The 11,428-nt window shown below is 45.8% G+C and overlaps 1 protein-coding gene across 1 annotated transcript; it reads left to right on the top strand.

Annotated features, from left to right (window-relative positions):
• Window positions 1–42: 42 nt before the first annotated feature.
• On the top strand, window positions 43–11,015 carry CKAP4 (cytoskeleton associated protein 4). The gene is given in 5 exon segments (XM_083859213.1): window positions 43–1,861; window positions 1,865–2,031; window positions 2,033–2,243; window positions 2,246–2,698; window positions 7,941–11,015. Coding segments are annotated over 5 exon segments (2,268 nt in total). The 5' UTR covers window positions 43–1,756; the 3' UTR covers window positions 9,273–11,015.
• Window positions 11,016–11,428: the final 413 nt, after the last annotated feature.

Genomic DNA, 11,428 nt, shown 5'->3' with positions numbered 1-11,428 from the left:
AATCCTAATAACTGAGCCAGGCCGACTGGCGCTTGTGCTAACAGATGGACGTTTAGACTCTGGGTTGACTAAGATCATCAGGCCCAGATTTGATAATAGGCTTAAAGTCAAAACAGAAAGACTACAAGGCAGGTGTAAAAATGCTTTCTCAGCTTGTTTTTCTGTGGAGTTTCCTGTATTTCAAGGAGAATTAAATCTTGTGAGAGGCAAACAGGGTTGCTGCTTCTCCCAGCTGAAATATTTGTCTTCAAATTCACACAAAGACAAAGCAGAATATTGACACTTCTGAGAGAAAATGGTGCATCAGTAGTTTCCCCAACCCACCAGTCTGCAGTGTCTAGCAACTTTACCACCTCAGCAAACTCCTAATGCACAGTCCCCTCAGCACTAGCAATTGGTCTTTCTGTACAAAGGAAATAGAGTTTGTCAAATACAGTGTCAAATACAATAAAAAGCTATTTGTAGAATGGTACTCTTGGTAAAAAATAGCTTGAATTGGTTCCATGGTGAGAAAAATCTTTAGGCAGTACATTGCTAACACTTTCCTTGTCACTACCAAGCAAAAGAGGGAGAAATAGTGACAGTTACCTATGCTGCCTTATTCCCTGAAACAGATTTACATCCCTTGATACTTAACATTGATGATCCTCTTGATTATTCTGTCTGAGGAAGTCCATATGTCTCAGTTCTTATAGTAAACTCTAAAATAAACAGCTTCAGAGCTAAAATCCTGGGTCTTAGGGTACTGCTACAAATCCTAGCCTTTCTAGGCCCTTCCTAAATAGAGATCTGATATCCCCTTCTCATAAAGTGTGAGACAATAAAGGCTGTGGTTAGATGTTCACAGTGGAAGTGAAGTAGTAGCTTTCCCAGAGTGCTTTGTTTGCTGCCGAAGATTTCTACTCTCATTGTATTTAGGAAGACAGATTATTGTGAGGGTTCCTCACCTGTTTTAGTGCAAGCCCCCTCATACCAGCTTCAGCCATCTCTGGGATATATGTAAGATGACCTCCTGATCTCATACAAGCTCTCTGGTACTTTATTAGGGTTAGGGAATAAGTTCTGTTGTGGTGCCCATAACCTGCCATCACTCCAACATCCTCTCAGGTCTGTGCATTTGACAGAATTTTGCTAACAAAATGCCCAAGACAATTCACTATAAATTCTCCTCTTATTGCCCATTCTAGTAGTTGCTAGAACATCGTGTATAGACTAAACAGTTCAGTTCATCCTAAGCCTTGGCAGAGGTGGAACTGTATTTGACAAGCTAACATCAGGGGCTGTGATCCTTGCAGACTTTACAATTCACTGTTTCTACATAATACTCAAAATTAAAATTTTTATGTGTATATATATGTGAAGGGAAAATATACTGTAATCAAAGGAAAGACTAAGAAAAGGAAATGTCTTCAAAGACAAAACTTAATTTCTTGCTGTAATCAAATAGAGAAATAGATACATTCAGTGCCTCAAGCTCCAGCTGGAGCCCGCTGCATAGGGGAAGGCCTGCTCAGCCTTTTCTGTCCTGTCCTGTGCTGGGACTCAGTTTGGATGATGATGGCATCGGGCTCGTGTCGGCGTGGGGAGGAAAAGAAGCCTACTCGGAGCGTAAGGGTTCTGCGGGCAGAGTCGGTGCTGAGCTCCCGGTCTCTCCGTCTCGGACAAAGCCGTCCGTGACCTGAGAGACGCTTGCCTGGGGCCTGGAGTGCTCCTGCCAGCCAGGGCAACAGCTGTTGGGTCTCCAGGGACCAATCCGATGCCAAGCCTCCCTCTGCAGGCACTAGAAACGGGCTGGGGAGAGGGGCTGCGGATGGAGAAAATAACTTTCTCTCCACGCCCTTCTCTCAGTCATTCCGGAGCCTGATGCAATTATTCCAGCCAAAATCACAACCAAGCAAAACAGAAGTTGCGTGAGGCAGAATCCAGCCGCGTTCTACCACCAAAACTACGCGCGGGGCCAAAAACTGGCAGAAGGAGCTGTCTGGGCTGGGGGGCCCCCGGCGCCGGAGACTGCGAGGCTGGAGAGCGCTCCCCGCTCCGAGACCCCCGCACGGGGTCGGGAGAGGGTCCGTCATGGAGGGGCTGGTCCAGAGCTTCCTCTCCGCCCCGGCCGCCCCTTCCTGGTCCCATTGCTCCCCTGGGGATGGATCCTGTGCTCCACGTCTGCCCCCCGGCACGGACGCAGTCCATCCCCAGGTTCGTGGCGGCTCCCCGGGGGGGGGGCCGGGGCGGGGCGGGGCGGTGAGCGTGGCGCGGCCCGGGCCGGCGCCTCCGCCTTCCCTCCATCCTCCCTCCCTCTCTCCTTCGCCCACTGCTGCTGCTCCCGCTCTGCGTACGACGGCGGCGGCGTCCCGCCATGTCGGCCGCCAAGCACCGGGGCACTAAGGGGGGCAGCCCGCCCACCGCCAACGAGAAAGGCACGCAGCCCGGCGGCGGCGAGGAGCCGCCGGCAAAGAAGGCGGCGGCGGCAGGGCACGGCCGGGGCGGCAGGGCCGGTGGGGGGGGCCGCTCCGGCGCCGGCCCCCGCCGCGGCTGGGCGATGCTGCTGGGCGCTGCGGTGGTGCTGGGCGCCGCGCTGCCCGCTGGCTGGTACATGCTGCAACTGCAGGAGGAGGTCGGGCGGAGCGCCCGGGAGGTAGAGGCCTCCGGCCGGCAGCGGCGGGAGCTGGCCGCCACCCTGGACACCGTGATGCAGAAGGTAGCGCGGCGCCGGCCACCGCCGGGGGCGGGCGTGCTGGGAACCGTCGGGGCGCCCGGTGCTGCTCGGCCGGGCGGGAGACAGCAGCCGCCCATGCAGGGGGGCGGACGTGGGGGGTTTCCCCTTAAATAAGGAGCTCTGCAGCTGTCGGATGGCCTGGCTTGCGGGAAAGCGAAGGTGTCCCGTTGTCTTCCCCTCGTCTTCCATGCTCTGTCAAAGATGCTTTCATGGCGTTAGAGGGGCAGACGGAGTCAGGGCCGCGGTGTGGCCCGTGCCTGCAAACGTGGCCCCAGAGCAGCGAGAAATCCCTGCCAGGCGGCGTGGAACGGGGCGGGACGGGACCCCGCGGCGGTGGCCGCAGCCCCCAGCTCGCTTTTCCAGGGCCTGTGCCTGAAGCCATTTTATGGAAAGCAGCCGCGCGCTGCGTTACGTGTTGGCAGCGGTGCCGACCTGCCGTTCCCAAGAAGCCTGCTGCCCGTAATTCTGTATCTTCGAGGCCCGCAAATCACTTCAGCAAGCGGGGAGAACGAGCTGCTGTCGAGTGGGCAAGTGTGCGCGCCAAGGGACACGGTGTGGCAGCGTTGTCAGAATGGGGCAGGATCCTTCCTCAGCGTCCCGACATTCTAGAAAAAAAAAAAAAACCGTGCGAGCTTCACCGAACAACAGAGCCTGTGCCAGAAACACTGCTGCAGTACCCTGCCTCCCACGTTTCTGCCGCATTCTCTGTCCAGGGAAGTGAGAATCACAGTGTACAAGGCAGTCCAGGACCATGGAAAAATTGTGAAGTTGGTGGCACAGGATGTGGCTCAAGTGAAGTGAAATAGATGCTTCACTCAGGTCCTTATTAGCCTCACAGCTATAGTTTCACAAATAGCACTGTCCTTTTGGATAGGTTCTAAGGTGTGTAAAACCTTTAAAAATGGCATCTGTGATTGCATATCATCAGCATACAATTAAAGTAGTTTCCTGGGAGTAGGTTAATTGGTTGGAAGACAGTATGTAAAATTATGACTGACTCAGATCAAAGAAAAGGAAATTCTTGTCTCAGCTTGACTGCTTTCTGCATGGCAGACCATTCAGATTCCCTGTATTCCCTGTGAGCTTGGGCATGGGCTGGCAATAGGGGGACAGGCACTGGTAGAGATCTTCTGGCTATTCATTGATGGTTCCAGAAACACAGTTCCTGCACATGTGGAGATTATATCGTCAGTCTTGGTGTTTCCTGTCCCTTACAACAAGAAGGAAAAGGAAAATTCATGTCAGCAGGGGAGAAGAGTTGTAAACTTCAGGGCTATAGGGCTGTGTCTGAAGCTAATTTTAAATCCTGGGGGATTTTACTCACTGATGACAGGAGAGTGATTTGAACTAATATGGATTGCTTTTTTACAGGGTTTTAAGACATTCTTGTAGACTGTAAGAAGGAAGAAATTGCAGTGGCAAGATGTAAAATTACAGTACATGAGTACAGAACTCAGATGTGCAGGCAATGTATAAGCCCTTCTAATCAAAGGAATGAGGACAATTTGCTGCCTCCCATCTCCATGTCATTGCAGAAAATCATACGTATGTGTTACATATTATAGGAAAGGAGTATACAACAGAAGTTTATAAATAGCTGGTTTCAAAGACAACTGAAACTTACTTGCCTGTGTATAGCAGATGGCTGTTAAAGGTGGGGGAAAGAGATCACAGGGTTTCGATGTAACCCTTGAAAGTTTAGGTTGCTGCGGTTTGGTGACATAGGAATTTACTTGAGGGAGAAGAGAGCAGGCTGTATCTCATTCCTTCACAAAGGTGTAGGATCCTGTGTCGTACTTGCAGAGAGCCATCAGCACAAGCTGCTGTGTTGCTTTGCCCTTTGTCAGACTGCAGAGGTCTTCTGTCAGGAGTGAGCATTATATAAACTCATCTGCTTTACACATCAAGGAGAAAGGAAATGATGTGGAAGTTTAGTCTTTAACATAGCATCATTCTCAGAGAGGCCAAGGTCATTTGGTGTTGAAACACAAGATAGTATGATGAGTTAGAGAAAACAGTAGTCATTGGCTGAAGATACATTTTTAGTGTACTGTGTGTGATGTTAAATATTTCAAGGGCTATGGCTTCAAATCTTACCAGCCATGTATGCCAAAAAAAGCAAACTCACATGAAGGTTCACACACAGGCTGATTGCTTTAATGCCGTGAGTTTTTCCCTCTCTTATGCAAAGGTACTGCTTTGAGCCCTGGTGGCTCTTGGTTAGGACAAATCAGATTAGAAGCTGGTAAAATTTGAAGACCCCAGTCCATTTTAATATATCAGAGCTCTCCGATCTTCAAGTGGCTGGCCCAGATGGGGAATAGCTTCAACTTACACCATGAGCATTGCCTGAATGCAGTAGAGGAGCAGGTATTAAGTACTTCCACTGTGTGAGGTGGGATCCATCTCTGTCAGTCATGTGGTAACACAGATCCAGCCCTCTGAAAAGTTCTGGCAATTTCTGATTTCTTAGGCTAAAAAGACAGCTACTTGCAAATATGAATTTGGTGGTTTGGTTGAAATGTGTTACTGTAATAGGAGGGGGAGGAGAACTTTCCTGTGTTAATCCTGTTAGATTTCTGATCTCCATTTATAGTGATACAGAAAAAGCTCTCTGATCTCTGTGGAAATAAGCAGAATGAATGACAGCTAGGATGTAATGAAAATGAGGTTGGTAAGTCAGTCTAATGATGGGTGCCCAGCTGCAATGTGTATGGCAGTATTACCTTCTCCATCCCTTCCCCTTAGCTCATTTCTAATTTCCTATGGGAGCACTAGAGAATACAAGTGTAGGGAATGTAAAGGCATTAGAAATGTTTTTGCTGAAGAGGGAGAAAATAAGCCATCTTAATGGGTATTCTTCAAACTGCAGGGATCTGTCAAAGGAAGGGCAAGTCTCATGGCCAAACTCTACAGTCCTTGCACAGTGTAGACTTTCATGAAAACTAAGGAGGATTTGGCCAGGGATTTGCAAAAATACATAGAAAAAATTAATTTCTAATTAGGATGTCTATTAGGTCTTTTGAAAATAGTGTCTAGGTTCAGAGTCAGTCAAGGAACTGCTGGAGCCTGCTTCAGTGGAAAAGAAAAAAAAAGAGCAGCTCTGTGGATTTCTTTCTAAAACCATTTAAAATATACTTCTTTCTATTTATAGAATAAAACCACTCCTCCAGCTGTGTATCTAATCAGTAAACATGGCAGCCCATGTGGCATGGCTGATTAATATACCCCTCAGACACAGGGAGTAGTGTGAGGCAAGGCAACGTGCATTACTCATTTGCCATCCTGCCAAAGCTGTGAGGTATTTTCTGTGTGATGGATTCCTCTTGCAGCCAGTGGGAGTTCTTACATTGCTTTACTAAGTTTAAGAAAGTACAACCCACACATGCACAAAAAGATTTCTCCACAGTCTTAAGACTCTGATGCTCTGCTTTGCCTCAAAATTAAGTAATGCATGCTTCCCTGGCCTGGAGCTTACCTTTAAATGTGAGAGCAAACAAACGTGGTGCTTTTCCCTCTGGCTGCTACTAAAACCAGTTTTAAAGATAGTTTTTGTAATTGGGAAGTTTAATAAGATACCTGATGCAATGGTAAGAACTTTCTGTTAACCTGAGCTAGATGCAAGGCAGGCCCTTGGCAGCTGCTGTGCTTTTGTTCTCTGTGTGTACATATATGGGCCCTGCTCACTATGAGTGTGTGGGTGTATGTAAGAGTGGGAAAAACAAGCTGCTAACTATTTAGAACATTAAAGAATTCCTATTTTTTTTCTTATCTTAAAAAAATCAAACAAAAAAAAAAATCTCTTGCATTTCTGTTGGTGTCTAGAAGTGGCAAAATGTCATGATTACTACTTCCATTCCTTGGCCTATCCCAGCTCTCTTCTCCCTCTAATTTTTCCTGTTGCTTTTTCTTGTCTAGTGTGAAACTTGTTTTTCATGATCAGGTCTTAGGGTTTTAATCTGGTTGTTTCCTCACCCGAGATTCCAAGGCTGGTGGTTCTTGTGGGCACGAAGGGAGTGATTTTCCCTCTTGACCTCTGAAGGATTTAGGGTCTGCTGTCTGACTCTGTGTCTCTGTGTTCTATGCTGAGCTCGGTGCTCGGCGCGAGAATGATGAGGAGTCTCAAGGTCTTGGTTTTCTGGTTTCTCGTGTTGTTTATTAGTTCTTATCTTAAAATTCTCTGTGTCCAGCCATGATGTTCACAGCAGCTTGGACATGATGTGACTCCTCTTCTCCTGTCCGGCCAAGGTGTTCACTGCAGCTCGGACATGAGGCGACTCCCCCCTGTGATGGGAGGTCGCTACCTCTTATACAGATAACTACGTACCCATTGTTTACAATTCTATGCCAATGTCTATCACCTATACTAACAGGGTCATTTCTACTCTGATCCAATCCACTGAAACTACTTTGTGCCCACGTCACTGCAGAAGATGGATGCCAAGGGAGAAGAAGAAGAACCCAGGGCACCGCCCTAAAATCACCATCTTGTCCCTTTGCATCTATATTCTAAAAATCCAAAACTACAAAATCTTCTGCACAGTGATAACTACACTACTCTCAGTAACACCTTTGTGACTTGCAATTCTTCTCTCTGTTAGATGTTTTTCTCATGGACTAAAATCAAAGACTGTGTCTTCCTGGGCTCTGTGCCAGGCAAACCCCCCTGCACAGACCCCAGACCCTCTTTTTTCAGGTCCCAGGCCTCTCTGCCGAGGTCTGTGACTTCCCAGGGCGCCCAGAGGGATGCCCTGGACTCCAGCAATCAGGAGTTGGTCTTTGGTATTCTTGCCTGATAAAATCTAATCTCAGCTTTTCTGTATTCAGAAGCTGATGCTAAATATTCTTTTGGTCTGGTCCTCCCCCCCGCCTTTCCTAAAGACTTGTCATTTTTAGAACCAGGAATCCTATAGGGGAGGGATGATTCAGGGGTCTGCATGCAGACTTTGGAGACCTGGGTTCCTTTTTCACTGCCAAAGATTTCCTGGATCATGAGTGGCAGGTCAGTGAGGCCAAGTACCCTTAACAGAAGGTGTATGTACTATAGAGCTGCAAGGCTCAGCTGGGCTTTTTGTGCCTCCCATATCTGTATGCCAGTGGGTCACTTCAGGGACGGGGCATGAAGGATTGCAAGGCATTAATTTTGTCTGGTAACGAGGGCTGTAAGGATCTTGGACAAAAAGGGTGAAATTACTGGTGTTAACCATGTGTTTTTCTGGCCTAGGTACGTTCTCTTCAGACCACATTTGGAGAATTTGAATCCGTGATGAAAATTGTTCAGCAGAAGCAGGAGGTGAGCGAGAAGGCTGTTAAACAAGGGGAGAGTGAAATAAACCGGATCAGTGAAGTCCTTCAGAAGCTGCAAAATGAAATTTTGAAAGACTTGTCTGACGGCATTCACATGGTGAAGGATGCAAGGGAACGAGACTTCACCTCTCTGGAAAACACAGTGGAAGAGAGACTAACAGAGCTGACCAAGTCTATAAATGATAACATTGCTGTATTCACTGAAGTCCAGCAAAGGAGCCAAGATGAAATCAACAATATGAAAGCCAAACTTGATTCACTAGAACAGGCAGATGTGTATAAACATGAAATTAAGGTGCTAAAAGATGCTTTTGATGAAATGCAAGCATCCATGAAAATGAAAGAAAAGGACATAGAGACCTTGAAGAGTACAATAGACTCCATGGAGTCTGATGTGTACACTGAAGTGAAAGAGTTAGTCAACCTCAAACAAGAACATGAGAAGTTCAAAGAGGCTGCGGACACTGAACACCTTTCATTAAAAGCTTTACAAGAGAAAGTTCTGAGAGCTGAGGATTCTATTATGCAGCTCCCTAGTGACATTAAAAGACTTGATGAAGATTTACTGCAAGTTAAAGCCAACCTCAACAAATGGGAAGATAATGAACTCTTCAGAAAAGTATTAGAAACTTCTGGGAAGAACAGTGAAGGACTGGAGACTCGATTGAGGCACATAGAAGACAGCCTAGAGTCTCTAGCATCTGTTGCTGCTCAAAACAGTGAAAAGTTGGAATCTTTCCTTTCTAAGGAGGCAGAGTATGAGAATAAGCTCAATACCCTAGAACAAAGCATTACCACTCTTCAGGGACTCTCAGATACAGATGTAACTTCTGTCACAGATGCTCTGAAAAATCTTGGTGAAGCACAGACTTCACTATACGACGACATGGAAAACTTAAGGAGAAGCATCAGGGACTTGCCATCCTCTGGTGCTCTCCTAGATATCCAGAAGCAAATTAGTACTTTGTTGGATCAAGACAATCTTCAGGCAGGTCAAGCGCATTCTCAGGGCTACCTTGAAAAGTTTTCTTCTATGGAAGGTTCTGTAGATGAACTGAGATCTTCTGTTAGCCAGGTTGATTCCGATTTGAAAATGATAAGAACTGCAGTGGATAGTTTAGTTACCTATTCAGTGAAAATTGAAAATAATGAGAACAACTTGGAGTCTGTGAAGAGCTCAATAGATGACCTGAGGAATGATCTGGAAAGGTTGTTTGTGAAAGTAGAAAAAATACATGAAAAAGTTTAGGCAGTGGTGCTTCTTGGGCAAATAATGGGTTAAGGAGAATAGCTTTTGTATGCCCTGTTTTTTACTCTTAAAAAGCAATTTGATACCTCCAAAGAGAATAAGAATACTTTAACAATAGAGACCGTTCTGCTTATTTCCTTTATTTCTTTTCCATGTAGTGTTTTTGGAGTTTTTTGTTGTTTGGTGTTTTCTTTCCCATAAATTTTGTTTTCAGAAAACATGAGTTTAGTTGGGGGTTGAGTTTCTTAAGAGCTCATGTTCTCTATGTAAAGTTGTACCACTGTTAAATGTAAGTGGTTAACTAAGGCACTACATCCTTGTTAGCATGGCCACATATTTAATGGTATGAAGGTGTTTCATGCTGACACTAGATACCCCATTATATACAGAAGGGCTACAGCTGTTTCGGTACCCAAAGCATACTGCTGCACTCACTGAGGATTTTACTGGTATGTTTCGGTTTAAGAAACAAAACTACATGCTATCTTAAGCTGTTTACTGTGGTGAACTTAAGAGTGGAGCAGGTGTGGAGCACCTCATCTGTTTCTGCAGTTTGGGACTCAGACGTGTGGTCAGTTTACCAAGGGTCAGCTGAGCGATAGTGTATTTCTGTGAGACCTTAATCTGTACCAAGGAACTAACAAGGTCTGAGGTAAGTGGCACTGCCTGGGGCTAAGGCCTAAGAGATTCATTCTTTGTGATCACTGGCTTCTTTGCCAGCATCTTCAGCTGCTGGTGCAGAAGATCAGTGCTTAGAAGGGACATCTGAAGGATGGTATAATTTCAAGAGGGTACAGTAATATTTTTATCACATTTTTAGACTCTTTACGTGATTAGTCTGTGTCTTTCTTGGAAAGCTCTAATTTGGTCTTTGATAAGGGATTTTTCTGTAAAAATCATCACAAATTTGAGGAAAGAGAAGGACCAAAATTGCACCTGTTGTGTTCCATGTCTAACAAGCATGCTAACAACAGCAATAATACACTCCAAAACACACAAGAGGGAAAATCACCATGAAATTAGCAGAATTGCTTCTATGGCATATGCATTTCCAAGTTTCCACACAGCTGACAGTGACCTGAACTCTTTTTATGTATTCAGGACTTGATGCCTGATTCTTGTCACTATTTTTGTCATCAGGTGTCTGGCTGGGGCATTGGTAGCAAAGGATCTTTTTAGGAGACCAGCTCTAGGAGAGTGAGGAAAAAGTGTCATCATTCTGTAGATGGTCTTTTCAAAAACACTTTCTTGTGGAGCTTCTTTGGTTTTCTGCCTTTTTGGAAAGGATTTCTAATATCTCTACTTTTCAAGTTTACTTTTGAACTTTATCCAAATAATTGGTAAAGAAGTCTGCACACGGATACCTTGGAAATAGGCCATGGGCATCATGCCCACCTCAGCCTGGACCAGACAGATCTCGACTGTTTTAAATGAAAAATTCCTCAAAATAGCATCTCCCAGGAATGGGAACAGCACAAGTCAAAAGGAGTTCTCCTAGGTAAATAGGATATTGGACCATGTCCTATCCATAGTGTTGTTCCCACTGTAAATAGGAAAGAATTGCTGTCAGAGAAAGAGGGAGCCATGGCATTAAGGTAACTGTTGTCACTGTTGGAGCTACACTGTTCTTTGTTGACTTCTCAACTTCTTGAACAATGTTTAGGTTACTGTGAAATTAACTGTATGGCTTATTTGCAGTACTTTTAATACATAATAAACATTTGGAATATTCTTTGCACCTTTTTTTTGATTGCTGCTTGCTTATTGTTGTGTTTCCCAGAGTGGTTCCAGTGTGGTACAGGGAGTAGCTTGGGGGGACACCAGATGTGCTGCAGCCCTGTACTTGTTCTCAGCTTCTACAGGGAAATATGGAGGCACTTTTGCCTGCTGTGGTACAAGCCAACTCTTGGAAGCAGGGTTTGACTCACATCAGGGTGTTGCTGTTGACCAGCAGACTCAGGAGCCCGAGAAGGTGATCATAAAGTGTGAAATACCTTATCTGTGCCATGAATGAGTTCTCTGCCAGACCCTGCCAGCAAGGCCTCTGTAAGACTTCCTCAATGCCCAAAGCTTGTAGGACAGAAATAATGTGCAGAAAGAACTGTGTGATATTTCCACAGTGGCTGCTCGTTTTGCTTAGCTTGGAATGCTGGATG

The sequence above is a fragment of the Zosterops lateralis genome (assembly GCF_965231275.1).
Source record: "Zosterops lateralis genome assembly, chromosome: 4".
NCBI classification, from domain to species: domain Eukaryota; kingdom Metazoa; phylum Chordata; class Aves; order Passeriformes; family Zosteropidae; genus Zosterops; species Zosterops lateralis.
This window is presented reverse-complemented; position numbering and strand designations above follow the sequence as displayed.